At 43.3% G+C, this 23,416-nt stretch overlaps 1 protein-coding gene across 5 annotated transcripts in view; it reads right to left on the bottom strand.

Moving 5' to 3' along the window:
• Positions 1–137: 137 nt before the first annotated feature.
• The window catches only part of csrnp2 (cysteine-serine-rich nuclear protein 2), a 37,646-nt gene continuing 14,367 nt past the window's right edge, over positions 138–23,416 (bottom strand). For all 5 annotated transcript variants that reach the window (XM_061902615.1, XM_061902614.1, XM_061902613.1 and 2 more), the window contains 4 exons: positions 20,655–20,825; positions 18,089–18,351; positions 15,328–15,624; positions 138–6,721 (listed from right to left, as the gene is read on the bottom strand). In XM_061902615.1, the coding sequence (XP_061758599.1) occupies positions 6,134–6,721; positions 15,328–15,624; positions 18,089–18,351; positions 20,655–20,814 (1,308 nt within the window). In that variant the 5' untranslated portion in view covers positions 20,815–20,825 and the 3' untranslated portion in view covers positions 138–6,133. The remainder of the gene's footprint in view (positions 6,722–15,327; positions 15,625–18,088; positions 18,352–20,654; positions 20,826–23,416) is intronic.

Here is a 23,416-nt window from a genome sequence, read left to right on the forward strand (position 1 = left end):
ACACACACACACACACACACACACACACACACACACACACACACACACACACACACACACACACACACACACACACACACACACACACACACACACACACACACACACACACACACACACACACACACACACACACACACACACACACACACACACACACACACACACACACACACACACACACACACACACACACACACACACACACACACACACACACACACACACACACACACACACACACACACACACACACACACAGGTCCCGCAGCTAAAAGTGTCGGAGCCGAGTGTGCTGAAGAAGAAGTAGGCCACAAAGATGTGAAATGGACCAACATAACGAGCATGAAAAGCAAAGTGAATGAAAGAGACGACACTGTGCAATAAACACACTCACACTTCTGCTTGACTTCAAAATGTCACGTGACCTTCCCTCGCCGTTATATACTTCCCAAGCCCCGCCCCCAACCCGATACAGAACACACACACTTATTAGGCGGCGTGAAAGCTCTTTAAAAGTCTTCACATGACGTCTCTAGTTTGACAGCTGGTGCAAAGGTTCTGTTTACAAAGTGTGGCCCTCGGCCCCATTTTGGCCCCCAAGTCACGCGGTCTTCCCAAGATGTGACACACACCCTTAAATCTCACACGGTCAATAATGGCCAATCCTTCGCCGTCTGTCCCAGGCAATGATGGACCACCTTGAGTAATGGCAGCCTGGGATTAAACTACATCATCAATGTGCAAACTTCTGCTTCAAATCAATCATTGTTTACTTTTATAGCCCTGAATCAGCAGTGTCTCAAAGGGCTGCACAAGCCACAACCACGTCCTCGGTTCAGAGGCCACAAAAGGGCAAGGAAAAACTCACAACCCAGTGGGATGTCAATGTGAATGACTATGAGAAACCTTGGAGAGGACCACAGATGTGGGTGACCCCCACCCCCCTCTAGGGGAGACCGGATGCAATGGAAATTGAGTAGGTGTAACATATATTATGAAAGTCCAGTCCATAGTGGATCTAACATAATAGTGTGAGAGTCCAGTCCATAGTGGATCTAACATAATAGTGTGAGAGTCCAGTCCATAGTGGATCTAACATAATAGTGTGAGAGTCCAGTCCATAGTGGATCTAACGTAATAGTGTGAGAGTCCAGTCCATAGTGGATCTAACATAATAGTGTGAGAGTCCAGTCCATAGTGGATCTAACGTAATAGTGTGAGAGTCCAGTCCATAGTGGATCTAACATAATAGTGTGAGAGTCCAGTCCATAGTGGATCTAACATAAAAGTGTGAGAGTCCAGTCCATAGTGGATCTAACATAATAATGAGAGTCCAGTCCATAGTGGATCTAACATAATAGTGAAAGTCCAGTCCATTGTGGATCTAACATAATAATGAGAGTCCAGTCCATAGTGGATCTAACATAATAGTGAAAGTCCAGTCCATTGTGGATCCAACATAGTGTGTGAGTCCAGTCCAGAGTGGATCTAAGATAATAGTGAGAGTCCAGTCCATAGTGGATCTAAAATAATAGTGTGAGAGTCCAGTCCATTGTGGATCTAACATAATAGTGTGTGAGTCTAGTCCATAGTGGATCCAACATAATAGTGTGAGTCCAGTCCATAGTGGATCCAACATAATAGTGAGAGTCCAGTCCATAGTGGATCTGTCATAATAGTGTGAGAGTCTAGTCCATAGTGGATCCAACATAATAGTGTGAGTCCAGTCCATAGTGGATCTAACATAATAGTGTCAGAGTCCAGTCCACAGTGGATCTAACATAATAGTGAGAGTCCAGTCCATAGTGGAGCTAACATTATTGTGAGAGTCCAGTCCATAATGGATCGTACATAATATTGTGAGAGTCCAGTCTATAGTGGATCTAACATAGTAGTGAGAGTCCAGTCCATAGTGGATCTAACATAATAGTGTGAGAGTCCTGTCCATAGTGGATCTAACATAATAGTGAGAGTCCAGTCTACAGTGGAGCTAACATTATAGTGAAAGTCCAGTCCATAGTGGATTTAACATAATAATGTGAAAGTTCAGTCCATAGTGGATCTAACATAATAGTGAGAGTCCAGTCCATAGTGGATCCGTCATAATAGTGTGAGAGTCCAGTCCATAGTGGATCTAACATAGTGAGAGTCCAGTCTATAGTGGATCTAACATAATAGTGAGAGTCCAGTCCATAGTGGATCCAAGATAATAGTGTGAGAGTCCAGTCCAGAGTGGATCTAAGATAATAGTGTGAAAGTCCTGTCCATAGTGGATCTAACATAATAATGTGAGAGTCCAGTCCATAGTGGATCTAACATAATAGTGAAAGTCCAGTCGATAGTTGATCCAACATTATAGTGAGAGTCCAGTCCATAGTGGATTTAACATAATATTGTGAAAGTTCAGTCCATAGTGGATCTAACATAATAGTGAGAGTCCAATCCATGGTGGGGCCAGCAGGAGACCATCCCAAAACCCTTGCCTATCCTACTCAGTGGCCTGACATCAGTAGGTCGTGAGTTCAAACCCCGGCTGAGTCATACCAAAGACTATAAAAATGTGACTCTGCTTGGCACTCAGCATCAAGGGTTGGAATTGGGGGTTAAATCACCAAAAATGACTCCTGGGCGTGACCACCGCTGCTGCTCACTGCTCCCCTCACCTCCCAGGGGGTGATCAAGGGTGATGGGTCAAATGCGGAAGACAAATTTCACCACACCTAGTGTGTGCGTGACTATCATCGGTACTTTAACTGAAGTTTTAAGCACTCCGAGGCTTCACTCTAGAACATGCCAGCTGCTAGACCAGGTTTGGCGTTGCACTCCAGAACCGGGTCCAAGGTTACATGTAGGATCTAAGTCTTTGTAATTCAGCGTTGCTTAAGGGTACACTCAAGAAGAACTTCCAAGGTTTCACGGCATTTAACTCTGTAGCTGGTTCTGAGTCCAGCTGCTACGCATTCATTGTGTTAGACCAGGTTTGGCGTTGCACTCCAGAACTGGGTCCAAGGTTACATCTAGAATCTAAGTCTATGTAATTCAGCGTAGCTTAAGGGTACACTCAAGAAGAACTTCCAAGGTTTCACGGCATTTAACTCTGAAGCTGGTTCCAAGTCACCAAAGGTTCTGGGGGGTCTCACTCTGCGTAGTGCACCTTCAGAAAAAACCGAGTACTTCGGTCTGGACGTGGTCTAAAATTGTGTTTTGTGACTCAAACGTCAACAATACGTGTGGCTGTCCAATGGCAAACAGGTATTTTCTAACAACGTCAACGGTTCTCGCCCGGGAAAGTCTGGAGTGCCATCTCCAAGTTGGGGCGGAGACCCCGCCCCAAGTCGAGGAGTTCAAGTACCTCGGAGTCTTGCTCACGAGTGAGGGAAGAGTGGATCTTGAGATCGACAGGACACTGTATCGATCTGTTGTGGTGAAGAAGGAGCTGAGCCGGAACGCAAAGCTCTCAATTCAGCGATCAATCTACGTTCCCATCCTCACCTATGGTCATGAGCTTTGGGTTATGACCGAAAGGACAAGATCACGGGTACAAGCGGCCCAAATGAGTTTTATCCACCGGGTGGCGGGTCTCTCCCTTAGAGATAGGGTAAGAACCTCTGTCATCCGGGAGGAGTTCAAAGTAATGTACCTGCTTCTCCACATGGAGAGGAGCCAGATGAGGTTGTTCAGGCATCTGGTCTGGATGCCACCCAAAAGCCTCGCTAGGGAGATGTTTTGGGCACGTCCGACCAGCAGGGCGCCAAGGGGAAGACCCAGGACACGTTGGGAAGACTATGTCTCCCGACTGGCCTGGGAACGCCTCGGGATCCCCAGGGAGGAGCTGGACCAAGAGGTTTGGGAGAGGAAAGGCTGGGCTTCACTGCTTAGGCTGCTGCCCCCGCAACCCGACCTCGGATAAGTGGAAGAAAATGGATGAATGGTACACCCAAAATGGAGTCACATGTTTTCCGTTGGACGTCCACCATATCTCCTAAAGATCAGCACGGTGGGACGTGACGCGGGTCACGAAACATTCTAGAACAACTCCGCCAGGATCAAAGAAGACAGGACCTTTGCAACAGTCGCTCACAGGAGATCATCGTACAAAAATATTAATAATAATAATAGCAGGAATAATACAGCAGATCCCCGTTAGTCGCAAATAGACGCACTTAAAAAAATCCTTCAAAGTTTATTTTTTATATGCCTGCCAGTTTTTTGCATTTAAAATGCACGTTAGTTTAACCTCTTAAGGCCCGAGCTGTTTACATGCTTTTTTTTTATTTCTCTTTGCTATTTGGGCTCATTGGACCCTAATTAGAATAAAAACTAAGAATCATCTTTTGATATGATGTACTTGGTCCATAAGTACACAAACGTGTACGTCATGTCAAGTGACATGCTAATTCTTATTTTTACACTTTTTTTCTCCAAATTCCATTGTATGTTAAACTCTTATGACACCACCAGATGGCAGTATAAGTGTCCACATAAGTGGCCATAAGACCCCAATTCAGTAGTGTACACAATTTTTGAAATAGGAGCTAAAAGGTTCTGTCCACGCATGTGGCCAACTAAGCCTTTAGAGGTTTTTAATGCACAATTTCAGGCATAAAGACGGTATTGTACTCACAAAGCGTGCAGTTACATCAAAGCGGCGCCTTCTGCTGGAGTCAGACGGACCTGCAGATAGCGCCATCTAAACACTTCCTGTTTCAGAAGCCATCCAGATACAGTCGTCCCCCGTTTATCGCGGCTAATTAATTCTGGGCCTGACTGCGGTGAACGTGGTGTGGCATTTCCGAAAAGTAGGATCATTGTTGATAAATGTAATATTTTCAAAATAAGAGCATAAAACACTGTTCTAACTGCTCTTTAAACAGGAAATAAAAGCCATATATATCTGGAGTGTGTTGCACTGAAGACCACCAGTAGGGATGGGCACCGTTCACATTTGAATCGGTACCGGTACTCAACCGTACACATTTTTGGCACCTTTGTATGTGCTAATAAATATAATAATAATAATAATAAATATTAATTGGTGATTTGAGTGTGAATCTCCAAGTCCGAGTCCATGGTTCTCGCCCGGGAAAGATTGGAGTGCCATCTCCGGGTTGGGGAAGAGACCCTGCCCCAAGTGGAGGAGTCCAAGTACCTCGGATTCTTGTTCACGAGTGAGGGAAGAGTGGATGGTGAGATCGACAGGCGAATCGGTGCGGCGTCTTCAGTAATACAGACGCCGTATCGATCCGTTGTGGTGAAGAAGGAGCTGAGCCGGAAGGCAAAGCTCTCAATTCACCGGTCGATCTACGTTCTCATCCTCACCTATGGTCATGACCGAAAGGACAAGATCACGGGTACAAGCAGCCCAAATGAGTTTGGGTCTCTCCCTTAGAGATAGGGAGGATCTCAGATTCAAGCCAGATGAGGTGGTTCGGGCATTTGCTCAGGATGCCACCCGAACGCATTCCTAGGGAGGTGTTTAGGACACGTCCGACCGGTAGGAGAGCACGGGGAAGACCCAGGACACCTTTGAAAGACTATGTCTCCCGGCTGGCCTGGGATCGCCTTGGGATCCCCCGGGAGGAGCTGGACGAAATGCCTGAGGAGAGGGAAGTTTGGGTTTCCCTGCTTAGGCTGCTGCCCCCGCGACCCGACCTCGGCTAAGCGGAGGAAGATGGATGGATGGTGAATGTTGTCTGTCTGTGTCGGCTCTGCAATGAGGTGGCAATTTGCCCGAATGCAGCTAACATAGGCTCCAGCGCCACCCCGAAAGGAACAAGCGGTAGAAAATGGATGGATGGTTATTTACAGCGGCGAGTAGTCGGGGATCTACTGTAGTGATGTCAGCGCGGCGGAGACATTGAAGCAAACGCTCGTACAGTACAGGAGAACAAGTATTTCCAGGATTATTAGGTCAGTTTTCGCCGTCATTTGGCTTGACTAAAGTTTTCGCTACGTCGCTTTTTTTGCTTTGCGAGCAGTTTTTCCTCCTGTGCGTTTTTTTTTTATATATATATATTTTTTTTTCGCACAGTTGACTCAAGATGTTCCTGTGCTTCAGCCACAAGCGAGCACGGTGAAACTTTTACTTCTAGGAAGCGGTTTGTGCAAAACGTGTGCAGACAAGCTGGGACTAATTGTCGGCGGGAAGTTGGTCGTTGGAGGGCGTCGCCGCTTCCTGGATTCGGAGCTTGGATTCGTCGCCTTCCAGCCCGCTCGCTCCCGGCGCACTGGCGGGGGTCTCGAAGGCGGCGGGCTCGATGGAGCTGAGCTGGTAGTAGAGGAGAGGGGCGGAGTCTGTGAGGACGTCAGCAGGGTTCCCCTCCTCCGCCTCCTGGTTGATGCAGAGCACGGCGGGGAAGGGGCCTTGCAGCAGAACCTCCTCCACCTGTGGCTCCGCCCCCAGACTCCCCGGCGGCTGCGCCTGCACCTCCCTCTCCAGCCTCTCCTGCTCCTCGGCGCTCTGCAGGTGCAACACGGCGGTCTCGTTTTCTCGCTCCAGGACGTCCTCCTCCTTCTCCGCCTCCGGGGACGAGAGGCAAGGCGGGCCGAAGGCCGGGTCGGCGGGGAGTGGCAGCAGCATGGTCCTCTTCTCCAGGTCCAGCTTCATGATGGTGTGCAGGTAGTGCGTGCGCACACGCAGGGGGTTGAACTCCACGCGGCCCGCCATGTTGCCGCAGCCGTCCCTGGTGCAGCCGCACGGGAAGGACATTCTGTCCACCTGGAGGACCAAGCAGGCCGCACTTTAGTCTGCCCTGTGAACTCTCAGTTATTTGCAGGTGTGCGTCTGTAATCCAATAATCATCTTTGTGTGTCTGTCTTTCAATGTGTTGAAGTTGTCTTACATTTGGATGTGTGTGAAGCAGGAAACCTCAATTATTTGTAACTTATTTTTCTATGATTCTACAGTGAAAGAGTTGTGTTTGTAAAGACATTAGTTTGGGTATTTAAAGGCCTACTGAAATGAGATGTTCTTATTTAAACGGGGATAGCAGGTCCATTCTATGTGTCATACTTGATCATTTCGCGATATTGCCATAGTTTTGCTGAAAGGATTTAGTAGCTGAGATAGGCGCAAGCGCCCCCCGCAACTCCGAAAGGGAATAAGCGGTAGAAAATGGATGGATGGATGGATTTAGTAGAGAACATCCACGATAAAGTTGGCAACTTTTGGTCGCTAATAAAAAAGCCTTGCCTGTACCGGAAGTAGCAGACGATGTGGGCGTGACGTCACGGGTTGTGGAGCTCCTCACATCGGAACATTGTTTACAATCATGGCCACTAGCAGCAAGAGCGATTCGGACCGAGAAAGCGACGATTTCCCCATTAATTTGAGCGAGAATGAAAGATTCGAGGATGAGGAAAGTGAGAGTGAAGAACTAGAAAAACATTTTATAAATATAAAACTAGACGGCAGAGCGATTCAGATGTTATTAGACAAATTTACTAGGATAATTCTGGAAAATCCCTTATCTGCTTATTGTGTTACTAGTGTCTTAGTGAGATTATATGGCCGTACATGTACAATCCGTAAGTCGGAGGGGTGTGGCGACCGCCAGTGTCTCCGAGGGAAGCCACGTTTCTCGACGAGGCGAAGGCAGCCGGTGGGGCCGGGCTGACATTTTTTTTTTTTCCCTTCTCCACGGTAAGAGCATCCGACAGTCGGGGGTGGCCAGTGGGAGGAGGGAAGAGAGTCCGCAGCTGCCTCTTTGACAGGCGCAGGAGGAACGACGCAAGCTCTCCGCTCATGTCTACGGTAAGAGCCGGCTTATTACCAATATTTTTCACCGAAACCTGCCGGTTGACATGTGGTATGGAACCATGTTCGCTTGACCGCTCTTTTCCATAGTAAAGCTTCACCGTCATCTTTTGGGAATGTAAACAATGAAACACTGTCTGTGTTTGTGTTGCTAAAGGCGGCCGCAATACACCACTTCCCACCTACATCTTTCTTCTTTGATGTCTCCATTATTAATTGAACAAATTGCAAAATATTCAGCAACTCAGATGTCCAGAATACTGTGGAATTATGCGATGAAAACAGACGACTTATAGCTGTGAACGGTGCTGGAACAAAATGTCCTCTACAATGCGTGACGTCACGCGCACGCGTCATCATACCGCGACGTTTTAGCATGATACTTCCGCACGAAATTTAAAATTGCATTTTAGCAAACTAAAAAGGCTGTATTGGCATGTGTTGCAATGTTAATATTTCATCATTGATATATAAACTATCAGACTGCGTGGTCGCTAGTAGTGGCTTTCAGTAGGCCTTTAATACAATCTGTGAGCGCAAAAAAAATGTGTGTCTGTAATCAGATTTGTGTAACACAGGAACTCTGGTTGGCTGTCTTTTTTTATGTGACTTATTGCTATGTTCTGCCATGGAAGAGTTGTGTGTGTGTGTGTGTGTGTGTGTGTGTGTGTGTGTGTGAAATATAATCTGTGTGTGTGCGTACTAAGACTTGTGTGTGCGTACAAAATGGGTCTAATCCGATTTGTGTGAGGCAGGAACCCTGACTGGCTGTCTTTTTATACGAAACTTTTTGCCTTGTTTCTGCCATGAAAGAGTTGTGTGCGTAATCACATTTGTTTGTGCATGTATACAGTCTGTGTGTGCGTACTAAGAGTTGTGCGCGTGTAAAGAATGTGTGTCTAATCAGATTTGTGTAAGGCAGGAAACTGATTGGCTGTCTCTTTATATGTGACTTTTTCTTACATTTCTGCCATGAAAAAGTTGTGTGCGTATTTACATTTTTGAGTATGTTTAATACAATCTGTGTGTGCGTAAAAAAATGTGTCTCTAATCAGATACGTGTGAGGCAGGAACCCTGATTGGCTGTCTTTATATGTGACTGGTTCGTACATTTCTACCATGAAAGAGTTGTGTGCGTAATCATATTTGTGTGTGCGTGTAATACAATCTGTGTGTGCAAACTAAGAGTTGTGTGTGCGTAAAAAAAAATGTGTCTAATCAGATTCCTGTGAGGCAGGAAACCTGATTGGCTGTCTCTTTATACCGGACTTTTTGCGACATTTCTGCCATGCAAGAGTTGTGTGCGTAATCATATTTGTGTGTGCTTGTAATACAATCTGTGTGTGCGTACTAAGAGTTGTGTGTGCGTTAAAAAATGTGTGTTTAATCAGATTGGTGTGAGTCAGGACCCCTTATTGGCTGCCTTTTTATTTGACTTTTTGCCTTGTTTCTGCCATGAAAGAGTTGTGTGCTTAATCACATTTGTGTGTGCGTGTAACACAATCTGTGTGTGCATACTAAGAGTTCTGTGTGCGTAAAAAAAAATGTGTAATCAGATTCCTGTGAGGCAGGAAACCTGATTGGCTGTCTCTTTATACCGGACTTTTTGCTACATTTCTGCCATGCAAGAGTTGTGTGCGTAATCATATTTGTGTGTGCTTGTAATACAATCTGTGTGTGCGTACTAAGAGTTGTGTGTGGGTTAAAAAATGTGTGTCTAATCAGATTGGTGTGAGTCAAGACCCCTTATTGGCTGCCTTTTTATTTGACTTTTTGCCTTGTTTCTGCCATGAAAGAGTTGTGTGCTTAATCACATTTGTGGGTGCGTACTAAGACTTGTGTGCAAAAAAATATGTGTGTCTGTAATCAGATTCGTGTAAGGCAGGAAACTCTGATTGGCTGTCTCTTTTTATGTGACTTCTTCTTACGTTTCTGCCGTGAAAGAGTCGTGTGCGTAATCATATTTGTGTTTGCCTGTAATAAAAACTGTGTGTAATTGCGTGTGTAAAAAGAAAAATTGTAATAAGATATGTGTGAAGCACGAACCCGGATTGGCTGTGACGTGACTTTTTTTTTACTTTTCTGCAATGAGAGTTGTGTGCGTAATCATATTTGTGTTTATGTGTAATAGAATCTGTGTACGTACTAAAAGTTGTGTGTTCTTAAAAAATGTGTGTCTGTAATCAGATTTGTGTTTACGTGTAATAGAATCGGTGTGCGTACTAAAAGTTGTGTGTGCATAAAAAATGTGTCTGTAATCAGATGTGTGTTTACGTGTAATAGAATCTGTGTGCGTACTAAAAGTTGTGTGTGCGTAAAAAATGTGTGTCTGTAATCAGATTTGTGTGAGGCAGGAAGCCTGATTGGCTGTCTTTATACATGTCTTTTTTTTACATTTCTGCCATGAAAGAGTTGTGTGCCTAATCATATTTGTGTGCGTGTAATACAATCTGTGTGCGTACTAAGAGTTGTGTGTGTGTTTAAAAAAAATGTGTCCGTAATAGGATTTGTGTGAAACAGGAACTTTTTTTATACGTGACATATTGCTACGTTTCTGCCGTGAAAGAGTCGTGTGCGTAATCATATTTGTGTTTGCCTGTAATAAAATCTGTGTGTAATTGCGTGTGTAAAAAGAAAAATTGTAATATGTGTGAAGCACGAACCCGGATTGGCTGTGACGTGACTTTTTTTTTACTTTTCTGCAATGAGAGTTGTGTGCGTAATCATATTTGTGTTTACGTGTAATAGAATCTGTGTGCGTACTAAAAGTTGTGTGTGCGTAAAAAATGTGTGTCTGTAATCAGATGTGTGTTTACATGTAATAGAATCTGTGTGCGTACTAAAAGTTGTGTGTGCATAAAAAATGTGTGTCTGTAATCAGATGTTTGTTTACGTGTAATAGAATCTGTGTGTGTACTAAAAGTTGTGTGTGCGTAAAAAATGTGTGTCTGTAATCAGACTTGTGTGAGGCAGAAAGCCTGATTGGCTGTCTTTATACATGTCTTTTTTTTACATTTCTGCCATGAAAGAGTTGTGTGCCTAATCATATTTGTGTGCGTGTAATACAATCTGTGTGCGTACTAAGAGTTGTGTGTGTGTTTAAAAAAATGTGTCCGTAATAGGATTTGTGTGAAACAGGAACTTTTTTCATACGTTACATATTGCTATGTTTCTGCCGTGAAAGAGTCGTGTGCGTAATCATATTTGTGTTTGCCTGTAATAAAATCTGTGTGTAAATTGCGTGTGTGTAAAAAAAAATTTGTAATAAGATATGTGTGAAGCAGGAACCCTGATTGGCTGTGAAGTGACTTCTTTCTACTTTTCTGCAATGAGAGTTGTGTGCGTAATCATATTTGTGTTTACGTGTAATAGAATCTGTGTGCGTACTAAAAGTTGTGTGTGCATAAAAAATGTGTGTCTGTAATCAGATGTGTGTTTGCGTGTAATAGAATTGGTGTGCGTACTAAAAGTTGTGTGTGCGTAAAAAAGGTGTCTGTAATCAGATGTGTGTTTACGTGTAATAGAATCTGTGTGCGTACTAAAAGTTGTGTGCGCGTAAAAAATGTGTGTCTGTAATCAGATTTGTGTGAGGCAGGAACCCTGATTAGCTGTCTTCATACATGTCTTTTTTTTTTACATTTCTGCCATGAAAGAGTTGTGTGCCTAATCATATTTGTGTGTGCGTGTAATACAATCTGTGTGCGTACTAAGAGTTGTGTGTGTGTTTAAAAAAAATGTGTCCGTAATAGGATTTGTGTGAAACAGGAACTTTTTTCATACGTGACATATTGCTACGTTTCTGCTGTGAAAGAGTCGTGTGCGTAATCATATTTGTGTTTGCCTATAATAAAATCTGTGTGTAAATTGCGTGTGTGTAAAAAAAAAATTGTAATAAGATATGGTGTGAAGCAGGAACCCTGATTGGCTGTGAAGTGACTTCTTTCTACTTTTCTGCAATGAGAGTTGTGTGCGTAATCATATTTGTGTTTACGTGTAATAGAATCTGTGTGTGTACTAACAGTTGTGCGCGTAAAAAATGTGTGTCTGTAATCAGATTTGTGTGTTTACGTGTAATTAGAATTTGTGTGCGTACTAAAAGTTGTGTGCGCGTAAAAAAAGTGTGTCTGTAATCAGATTTGTGTGAGGCAGGAAGCCTGATTGGCTGTCTTTATACATGTCCTTTTTTTTTACATTTCTGCCATGAAAGAGTTGTGTGCCTAATCATATTTGTGTGTGCGTGTAATACAATCTGTGTGCGTACTAAGAGTTGTGTGTGTGTTTAAAAAAATGTGTCCGTAATAGGATTTGTGTGAAACAGGAACTTTTTTCATACGTGACATATTGCTATGTTTCTGCCGTGAAAGAGTCATGTGCGTAATCATATTTGTGTTTGCCTGTAATAAAATCTGTGTGTAAATTGCGTGTGTGTAAAAAAAAATTTGTAATAAGATATGTGTGAAGCAGGAACCCTGATTGGCTGTGAAGTGACTTCTTTCTACTTTTCTGCAATGAGAGTTGTGTGCGTAATCAGATTTGTGTTTACGTGTAATAGAATCTGTGTGCGTACTAAAAGTTGTGCGTGTAAAAAATGTGTGTCTGTAATCAGATTTGTGTGTTTACGTGTAATTAGAATCTGTGTGTGTACTAAAAGTTGTGTGTGCGTAAAAAATGTGTGTCTGTAATCAGATTTGTGTGAGGCAGGAAGCCTGATTGGCTGTCTTTATACATGTCTTTTTTTTTACATTTCTGCCATGAAAGAGTTGTGTGCCTAATCATATTTGTGTGCGTGTAATACAATCTGTGTGCGTACTAAGAGTTGTGTGTGTGTGTTTAAAAAAATGTGTCCGTAATAGGATTTGTGTGAAACAGGAACTTTTTTTATACGTGACATATTGCTACGTTTCTGCCGTGAAAGAGTCGTGTGCGTAATCATATTGTTGTTTGCCTGTAATAAAATCTGTGTGTAAATTGCGTGTGTGTAAAAAAAAAAAAATTGTAATAAGATATGTGTGAAGCAGGAACCCTGATTGGCTGTGAAGTGACTTCTTTCTACTTTTCTGCAATGAGAGTTGTGTGCGTAATCATATTTGTGTTTACGTGTAATAGAATCTGTGTGCGTACTAAAAGTTGTGCGTGTAAAAAATGTGTGTCTGTAATCAGATTTGTGTGTTTACGTGTAATTAGAATCTGTGTGCGTACTAAAAGTTGTGTGCGCGTAAAAAATGTGTGTCTGCCCTGATTGGCTGTCTTTATACATGTCTTTTTTTTTTTTACATTTCTGCCATGAAAGAGTTGTGTGCCTAATCATATTTGTGTGCGTGTAATACAATCTGTGTGCGTACTAAGAGTTGTGTGTGTGTTTAAAAAAAATGTGTCCGTAATAGGATTTGTGTGAAACAGGAACTTTTTTCATACGTGACATATTGCTACGTTTCTGCCGAGGAAGACTTGTGTGTGTAATCACATTAGTGTGTACGTGTAATACAAGTGAAGTGAAGTGAATTATATTTATATAGCGCTTTTCTCAAGTGACTCAAAGTGCTTTTTTACATAGTGACACCCAATATCTAAGTTACATTTAAACCAGTGTGGGTGGCACTGGGAGCAGGTGGGTAAAGTGTCTTGCCCAAGGACACAACGGCAGCGACTAGGGTGGCACAAGCGGGAATCGAACCTGCTGGCACGGCCACTCTACCAACCGAGCTATGCCGCCCCAATACAATCGGTGTTTGGACAAGCTTTAAGCACACCTGTGAAGTGAAAACCTCTTGAAGCTCATGGAGAGAATGCCAAGAGTGAGCAAAGCAGTAATCAGTGCATAGGGTGGTTATTTTGAAGAAACTAGAATATAATTGTGCTCCTTTAATGTCTTTTATCTCCTTTGAGTTATTTTGTGTTTGCTGTTTTGGGGACTTTTACAGTTGTGATCAAAATTATTTAACCCCCACACAAATTTGGTGTTTTAGCAAGTTGGACATTTATTTTGTATTTTGTTTATAGTCATATTAAATAAAGATGCATCAAATAGACAAATGCAACTTGAATTACAACATTATATTTTGCATCATACCAAACAGTGTCATTTCTCTTAATATCTCATTGACAAAATTATTCAACCCCTTGAAGATCATAAATCTTAAGAACAGAACTTGAATAAGGTCTTTTCAATCAGGTGTTGAAAACACCTGTAGATGTGATTAGAACCATAACGAGCAACAATTAAACTGATTGAAAAAGACTGTGACGCTCAGCTTTTTGTAGATGGTCAATGGTGTATTTGCAACATGGTGAAGTCCAGGGAGTGGTCAAAGAAGTCAAGAGAGGAGGTCATTTATCTTCATAAGAAAGGATATGGATATAAGAAAATAGCAAAGACGTTACACATTCCAAGAAACACAGTTGGGAGCATAATTCGCAAGTTTAAAGCTAAAGGCACAGTGGAAACACTACCTGGGCGTGGTAAAAAGAGGATACTGTGTGCAACTGCTGTCCGGTATTTGAAGCATACAGTGGTGAAAAACCCCCGGGTAACAGCTGAGGAACTACAACAGGACATTGCAGAGGGGGGAACGCAGGTTTCGTCCCAGACAATAAGGCGCGCACTACGAGATGAAGGCCTCCATGCCAGAACTCCCAGGCGCACCCCACTTCTGACTACCAGGCACAAGAAAAATAGACTCCAGTATGCCAAAAATCATCTGGACAAACCCCAAAGGTTTTGGGAAACTGTTCTATGGAGTGATGAGACAAAACTTTAACTCTTTGGGCCTATGAATCAACGTTATGTCTGAAGGAGAAAAAAATGAAGCTTACAAAGAGAAGAACACCTTGCCTACTGTTAAGCATGGTGGGGGGGTCAATCATGCTCTGGGGCTGTTTCTCTGCCTCAGGTACCGGGAATCTCCAGCGCGTTCAAGGCATTATGAATTCTATTTCCTAGCAGGATATATTAGCTGCAAATGTCATGAAGTCAGTGAGGGTGGTTGCAGAAGAAGGGCTGGAAGACTCTGGAGTGGCCTAAAGAATCCCGGACCTAAATCCTCTAGAAAAGCTGTGGTGGGACTTGAAGAAGGCAAGCCCAAGAATATGAATGCCCAAGAATATGAATGAACTGGAGGCCTTTGCCCAAGAGGAATGGGCTAAAATACCTGTAGATGCTTGCAAGAAGCTTGTGTCCGCTTATGTATCACCTTTGAAGGATGTCATTACTGCCAAAGGCTGTTCTACTAAGTACTAAAGACGCATGTAACTAGGGGGTTGAATCATTTTGTCAATGAGATATTAAGAAAAATGTCCTTTTTTGGTATTTAGTAAAATACAGTGTTACAATTTAAGTTGCATTTGTCTATTTGACACATCTTTATTTGATATGACTATAAACAAAATACGGAATAAACGACCAACTTGCTATAAGACCAAACTTGTGTGGGGGTTGAATAATTTGGATCACAACTGTATCTTATTGTTTGTGGACTTTTCGTATCTGCACTGTGACTAGATAGTTATCGGACAAATAAAGTGTGTGCTGTCCTATCCCAACAGCACGTTTAAAGGCTCTAAATCCCTACCTGGCACTTAATCCCGGCCTGGCTGCAGCCGCAGTGTCGAGGGTCGCAGTACAGGCGGCAGTCGCAGCCACACTCCTCCCGCGACAGGCGGATGGCCCGCAGCTCCGTTTTCTCCCGGGCGTCGATGCGGGCCACGCCGGAGGACCGCAGCAGGGCCCGGCGCCGCTTGGTGGGCAGCGGCTGCAGGAAGAAGCAGTCGTCTACCTCCACGGCGTCCATGTCCAAGTCCTCGTCCGACACGTCGTCCAAGGTCAGCATGTCGGCCTGGGCGCACTCCACCGTGCCGTTGCTGGTCAGCTGTGGACCACAAGTATTAGACTTAGACTTCCTTTTTATTGCCACTCAAATTTGAACTTTACAGTACAGATAAGAATGAAATTTGGTTGCAATAGCTCATGGTAGTATATCTGCACATTATTGCTCTGTTATCCTGCACTACAGCCAGCTAATTCAATAAAAAAACATTTTCTTATCTGTACTGTAAAGCAGTGGTCCCCAACCACCGGTCTGTGAGACATTTGCTACATCGGCCGCAGAGAAACGTTAAATAATTTATAAACGACTGCATTTTCTCCAACTTAACTCTCGCCTGTCCCACTAGACCGGGGGTCGGCAACCCGCGGCTCTAGAACCGCAAAGCGCCGCGCTAGTGGCTCTCTGGAACTTTTTCAAAAATGTATGAAAAATGGAAAAACATGAGGAAAAAAATATATTTTTTGTTTTAATATAGTTTTTGTAGGACAAACATGACACAAACCTCCCTAATTGTTATAAAGCACACTGTTTACATTAAACATGCTTCATTGATTCGAGTATTTGGCGAGCACCGTTTCGTCCTACTAATTTTGGCGGTCCTTGAACTCACCGTAGTTTGTTTACATGTATAACTTACTCCGACTTTCTTGGACGTGTTTTATGCCTCTTTTGTTTCCTGTCTCATTTTGTCCACCAAACTTTTAAACTTGTGCATGAATGCACAAAGGAGAGTTTTGTTGACGTTATTGACTTGTGTGGAGTTATAATCCGACATATTTGGTCACTGCATGACTGCAAGCTAAGCGATGCTAACATGCTATTTAGGCTAGCTATATGTACATATTGCATCATTATGCCTCATTTGTAGCTATAGTTGAGCTCATTTGGTTTCCTTTAAGTCTTCTTAATTCAATTTATATCTCATGACACATTTTATTATTTTATGGCTCCAGACATATTTGTTTTTTGCCTTTTTGGGCCAATATGGCTCTTTCAACATTTTAGATTTCCGACCCCTGCACTAGACACACCAATAAACTTGTTTATTAGACTCTTCTTCCCCGACTAGTCCTCTGTTAGCGGAGCTGTCCGGTCTGAGTTTCTTAATTGCCTCAAATGTCGGGCATTTTGAGTCAGCGTTGTGTGTATTTTCAATGTACATTCAGGGTTAAGAAGGGATTGGAAACAAAACAAATTGCGAAGGTGTGCAGACGCAGCAACATTCGTGAGGGAGGGGCAGAGACCGAAAGAGCAAGAGCGTTCCAATAAATGTGCATGCGTCTCCAGGCTTTGCTTTTTATTCTTTGATTTATCAGATTTATTTTTATTTTCTATAGCAGGGGTGTCAAAAGTGTGCCCCGGAGGCCATTTGCGGCCCAAATCTTTGATTGATTGATTGATTGATACTTTAATTAGTAGATTGCACAGTTCAATACATATTCCGTACAATTGACCACTAAATGGTAACACCCGAATAAGTTTTTCAACTTGTTTAAGTAGGGGTCCACGTTAATCAATTCATGGTAAAAGCTAATGTTTTAAAGGCCCGCGGCACATTCTACAAACACTATTAAACTAAACAAAAACATAACAAAAGTGAAATAAAAAAGCTCGAAGGTTGAATGTAATTTAGAAAAAGTTGCAATGTTGACTAATAGAACAAAGCTGTTTTTTTGTTTTCTTTCAAACAGTCATTGCTCAAAACATAATATTGAATCAAAATCAATGTTATTATGAATTATTGCATTACTTCACATCAAATATTCCACTTTGAAAAATATTATTTGGTGGAAGATTTTGCATATTTTGTGTGTTTGCCATAAAAAAAAAAAACAGTTTAGTTTGACAAAAAAGGGCGGAAAACTAAAACATTTTGAAATGAGGGATACATCTGAAGTTGATGTAAAATCCAGACATTTAAGCGTTAAATATAAAATGTATGGGCTTCACGGTGGAAGAGGGGTTAGTGCGTCTGCCTCACAATACGAAGGTCCTGCAGTCCTGGGTTCAAACCCAGGCTCGGGATCTTTCTGTGTGGAGTTTGCATGTCCTCCCCGTGAATGCGTGGGTTCCCTCCGGCTTCCTCCCACTTCCAAAGACATGCACCTGGGGATAGGTTGATTGGCAACACTAAATTGGCCCTAGCGTGTGAATGTGAGTGTGAATGTTGTCTGTCTATCTGTGTTGGCCCTGTGATGAGGTGGCGACTTGTCCAGGGTGTACCCCGCCTTCCGCCCGATTGTAGCTGAGATAGGCGCCAGCGCCCCCCGCCACCCCAAAAGGGAATAAGCGGTAGAAAATGGATCGCATTGGTGACCCCTGCTTTAAAGTCATATCCAACGACAACGTATTACTGTCAAATAAGTTTAGTTTTTTTTTAATGATTTCTTCAGGTGGTGTGCCTCCGCATTTTTTCAACGCAAAAAACATGCTTTGGTTCAAAAAAGGTTGAGCGTCACCTCAGACCCGTCCCCCGGTGTACCTAATAAAGTGGCCGGCGGCATACCTTCATCTTGCGGGCGTTGAGCTTCTCCTGGCGCAGGTGCTGGCGTAAGGCGTGGCGATGGCTGCTCTCCTGCTCCCGGGCAAACTCGCCCAGCGTGTAGCGGCGGATGGATGAGTGGCGGTGGTCCATGCCCAGCGAGCTGCCCCCCTGGCTGGGCACGCTGGTGAAGCCCTGCCGCCGGGGGAAGTAGTACACCGTCACCGCGTCAAAACGCACCCGCTTGCCTCCCGGCGACGGCTTGTGTCGCCTGAGGATGGATGTCGCTGACCGGGGGGGAACAAAACAAAGATTGTTACGCAGACAACTTTTCTTACCTTTTGCTACCTGAATTTGAGATCTGCATAAATCCCAAAAGTTTGAAATAAACCATAAAGGGATTGTGGAAATGTTTATAAAATAATCTTGCCTTCACCAAACAAGGATTTCCTCCTTCTGTGACGTATTTCCATCAGCAAACATTTGGGCAAGTCCGCCATATCTTGGATTATTTAATAAAGACGTGATTCTGCTAAAGGTTTGCATGTACTAAAAACATGTGCACACGAGATAGCACACGTAAAACTGATCCACTAAACTTGCAGAAGTCATGTCTTCATGAATATGCAGAATATATGCTGAGCATTAAAACAAATTGAAAATACAAATAATTAGCGTGATCTATTAAGATTAAAACTGTTCTGCGGGAGCAGTTTTGCATCATTAAGTAGATGTGAAAAGTGGTATTTGCACAGAAATGTCCGTGAGAAAGGGGGCGATGTCATTGCACCTACATCCCACGTGTCACGCCGCGGGCTCGAATCCGCTTTTCTCCGGCAGCTGGGTCTGCCAGCACCTCCATTGGCAGTGTGCCGAGACACACCTCTGATTGCACTGGCCGGCATGTGAGCGATCAGCAATCTGCACAACTGGGACTGATGAGGGCGAGCTGTATAAAGACCAGTGGACCCAAGGATCCTGGCCGGAACTTAACCTTCTCTTGATGTCTCGTAAGATATCATCCTCCTCTACGCAAATCTTGCATCGCTCTCTCAAGTTTTCCCTTGTCGTACCTTCCTGCAGTCTGCCTTTGCTCCACGTGTTGAGTTGTGCGTCTCGTCAGACCTTGTTTCTCCCCATGCTTCCCCGGATTGCCTCTTGGATCCCGACATCCCGCTTGGACACGGACCTTCTCTGCCTAACCCCTTTAGATTTGTCCGCTTCCTCACTCTTCAGTCTGGTAACACTCAGCAATTAATTCCTTCACATAGTCTGACAACATACACCCGTTGGGTTTTGTCACACTCCATTCTTTAGTTGATTTTGTAATTATTTTTAGATTTTTTTTATATATATAGTATTTATATATAATAAATACAGAGAGCTTTACTGCCCCCTCGTGGTTCTGTGCCGTCACAGCTCCCCCAGCAAACATAACGTGTCAACATATATGGACTGTCAAAACTAAAAATGCTAGACATATAGTCTCGTCAGCAATATCGTTTTATAATTTTACAGCTGCAAGATGACTTATGGAGGTTGATGAAATGATTCGTTTTAATTAGAAGCTCCTTACGGGTGAGTTTGGTGCTGGAGGACCGACCAAATTCCGTCGGCACTACCGGGTACCAATTCACGTAAAATCCAACAGACAGCACCACATTCTGATACCTTTAACAGCTCAAAAGCATATTTGTAGCAGACTACCTCTAATGCTGTGATATTTCCACGCCAACAAAGCAAACATGTCTGATAGAAAACACTCAAAAGTTAAGGCTCCACTATTCATAATATACTAGCCTGATGCCAATTTACATGCTACTGATTAACATTGGCAATTTTACTTCTCTAAATTCGGTAATGAAAACTACAACTAAGACGTACGCTACGATTAGACAGCTGCTGTGTAAAAGCTACACTACTTACAGTATAAACACTTTTGAGTAGGGTTGTCCCGATACCAATATTTTGCTACCGGCACTAAAATGTATTTCGATACTTTTCTAAATAAAGGGGACCACAAAAAATGGCATAATTGGCTTTTTTTTTTTTTAAACAAAATTTTTTAGGGTCAATACATATGTTAATTATTGCAATTTAGACCCAAATAAAATAGTGAACATACAACACAACTTGTCTTTTATTAGTAAATAAGCAAACAAAGGCTACTTATTTAGCTGCTAACATATGCAGTGACATATTGTGTCATTTATACACCTATTTTGTACACATTATGAGGGACAAGTGGTAGAAAAATAATAATTAATCTACTTGTTCATTTACTGTTTGCATCTTTAATTAGATGTTTGCACAGAAATGTCTGTGAGAAAGGGGACAATCTCATTGCAGCTCCATCCTGCATGTGCATGTCAACATATATGGACTGTCAAAACCAAACAATAGAGCTTTACTGCCCCCCTTCTGGTTTTGTGCCGTCACAACTCCCCCAGCAAACATGACAATATTTACGTGTCAAAACTAAAAATGCTAGACATATCGTCTCGTCAGCAATATCATTTTATAATTTTACAGCTGCGAGATGACTTATGGAGGTTAATGAAAGGATTTGTTTTAATTAGAAGTTCCTTACGGGTGAATTCGCTCCTGGAGGAAGCGTTGAGGCTGTCGCAGCTGTCGGCGCTGTCGCTGCTGGAGATGTCATCGTCAGAGTCCTTGGGCGTAGAGAATGGAGAGACATTGTCCACCTCTTCGTATCGTCGTTTGAGGCTGAGGGACGAGCCTGCCTCCATGGAAACTGCGTCTGGAGGGAGGGGCGCGCAGCATTAGCACACTCAGCTAATACACTAAAAACACTAATACACTGTAGCACTTTGAAGGCATTGAAGCTAAGGCATGGTTATGCAAAACGACAGTAAAAATGAACTGGCTGCAAAGCAAACAAAACAAAATGCTGGACGACAGCAAAGACTTAACACTGTGTGGAGCGGATACGGCGTCCGCAAAGTACATCCCGTACATGACATGATGATCAACAATGCCCCCACAAAGAAGGATAAAAACAACTGAAATATTCTTGATTGCCAAAACAAAGTAGACGTCCCGGCAAGATATTTGCGTTCAAAAGACCCCGGCTTATTAGTGATTCCTAAAGCCCAAAAAAAGTCTGCGGGCTATAGAGCGTTTTCCGTTCGGGCTCCAGTACTCTGGAATGCCCTCCCGGTAACAGTTCGAGATGCTACCTCAGTAGAAGCATTTAAGTCTCACCTTAAAACTCATCTGTATACTCTAGCCTTTAAATAGACCTCCTTTTTAGACCAGTTGATCTGCCGCTTCTTTTCTTTATTTCTCCTATGTCCCCCCCTCCCTTGTGGAGGGGGTCCGTTCCGATGACCATGGATGAAGTACTGGCTGTCCAGAGTCGAGACCCAGGATGGACCGCTCGCCTGTGTATCGGTTGGGGACATCTATACGCTGCTGATCCGCCTCCGCTTGAGATGGTTTCCTGCTGACGGGACTCTCGCTGCTGTCTTGGATCCGCTTTGAACTGAACTCTCGCGGCTGTGTTGGAGCCACTATGGATTGAACTTTCACAGAATCATGTTAGACCCGCTCGACATCCATTGCTTTCGTTCCCCTAGAGGGGGGGGAGGTTGCCCACTTCTGAGGTCCTCTCCAAGGTTTCTCATAGTCAGCATTGTCACTGGCGTCCCACTGGATGTGAATTCTCCCTGCCCACTGCGTGTGAGTTTTCCTTGCCCTTTTGTGGGTTCTTCCGAGGATGTCGTAGCCGTAATGGTTTGTACAGTCCTTTGAGACATTTGTGATTTAGGGCTATATAAATAAACATTGATTGATTGATTGAACATGTAGGACAAAAAATAAAAATCCAATATGACCCCTGTAAGCAAACTGCAGCCACTTGGTCTTTGTTCACGCGCCACAAAGACAAATTACTGACTAAACGACACGATTCCTTTTTTGGGAAGGGACTTCTGGCTGGCTGGAGCAGTAGCCGTGGTGTTGCTATGTGTGCATCTCCAGGGGCTCCTGGACTCAAAAAGTATGACACAAGTAAGTGTAGGAAAAAAACCTGTCATTTTTAAATTGTTTGCCACCAAAAACTCCAATTAAAATCGATAAAAGTCGATACATCCCCCAGTAGGAACGGGTACCGACAGAATTCCGTCGATACTACAGGGATGCAATTCACGTAAAATCAAACAGACACCACCATATTTTGATACCTTTAACAACTCAAAGGCACATTTGTAGCAGAGTACCTCATTTTTACAAAACACTCTAAAGCAGGGGTGTCAGACTCAAATAAAGAGAGGGCCAAAATTTAAAACTGAACAAAGCTGCGGGCCGAGGTTGAACAAATTAATCTTTTAATTAGGGACCCAAACAAGTTTTTCATTGAATATTGAACAAGCAATGCTTATATAACTTTAAAGTGACATGCAAAATTGAGTTTCAAATAATAATAATAATAATTAAAAAATATCAATGGCATATCAAATCAAATTTAAATAAAAATTGAATGCCTCTTTTGTATTTGCAGCCTTCTGAGGTAAATATTAACATTAACTTTTTCCAGAGGCTAATACATTTGAAAATGAAACAATGAATAAATCAACCATTTAGGCCTTTTTACTGCTCAGTTAATGTCGGGGCTCAGGTGGGTGGGGTTAGAGGGGCGGGGTTTGTTGGTAGCGGGGAGGGGGTGTATATTGTAGCGGTCCGGAAGAGTTATGGCTGCAAGGTGTTCTGGGTATTTGTTCTGTTGTGTTTATGTTGTGTTACGGTGCGGAGGTTCTCCCGAAATGTGATGGTCATTCTTGTTTGGTGTGGGTTCACAGTGTGGCGCATATTTGTAACAGTGTTAAAGTTGTATAAATGGCCACCCTCAGTGTGACCTGTATGCTGTTGATCAAGTATGCCTTGCATTTACTTACATGTGTGTTGCAGCCACATACATTACGTGACTGGGCCGGCACGCTGTTGCACCGGGAGATTTTCGGGAGGGGCACTGAAATTCGAGAGTCCCCCGGAAAATCGGTGAATGCGGTGTTACAGCGGCACCGCTGTATAACACCGGCGGGCCAGCTCTAATGTTAATTTGATATTGCCTCAAGGGCCAAATTAAATTACACGGCGGGCCAAATTTGGCCTGCGGGCCACAGTTTGACACCTATGCTCTAAAGTAAGGCTCCACTTTTCATAATATAATAACTAGCCTGATGCCAATTTACATGCTACTGATTAACATTAGCAATTTTACTCCTCTGACTTCAGTAATGAAAACTACAACTAAGACGCACGCTACTGTGTAAAAAGTACAACCGCGTCACCAAAGTCGTCATCCACCCGCCGTCCACCCGAACCAATATT

The sequence above is a fragment of the Nerophis ophidion genome, linkage group LG06, assembly GCF_033978795.1.
Source record: "Nerophis ophidion isolate RoL-2023_Sa linkage group LG06, RoL_Noph_v1.0, whole genome shotgun sequence".
Lineage (NCBI taxonomy): Eukaryota > Metazoa > Chordata > Actinopteri > Syngnathiformes > Syngnathidae > Nerophis > Nerophis ophidion.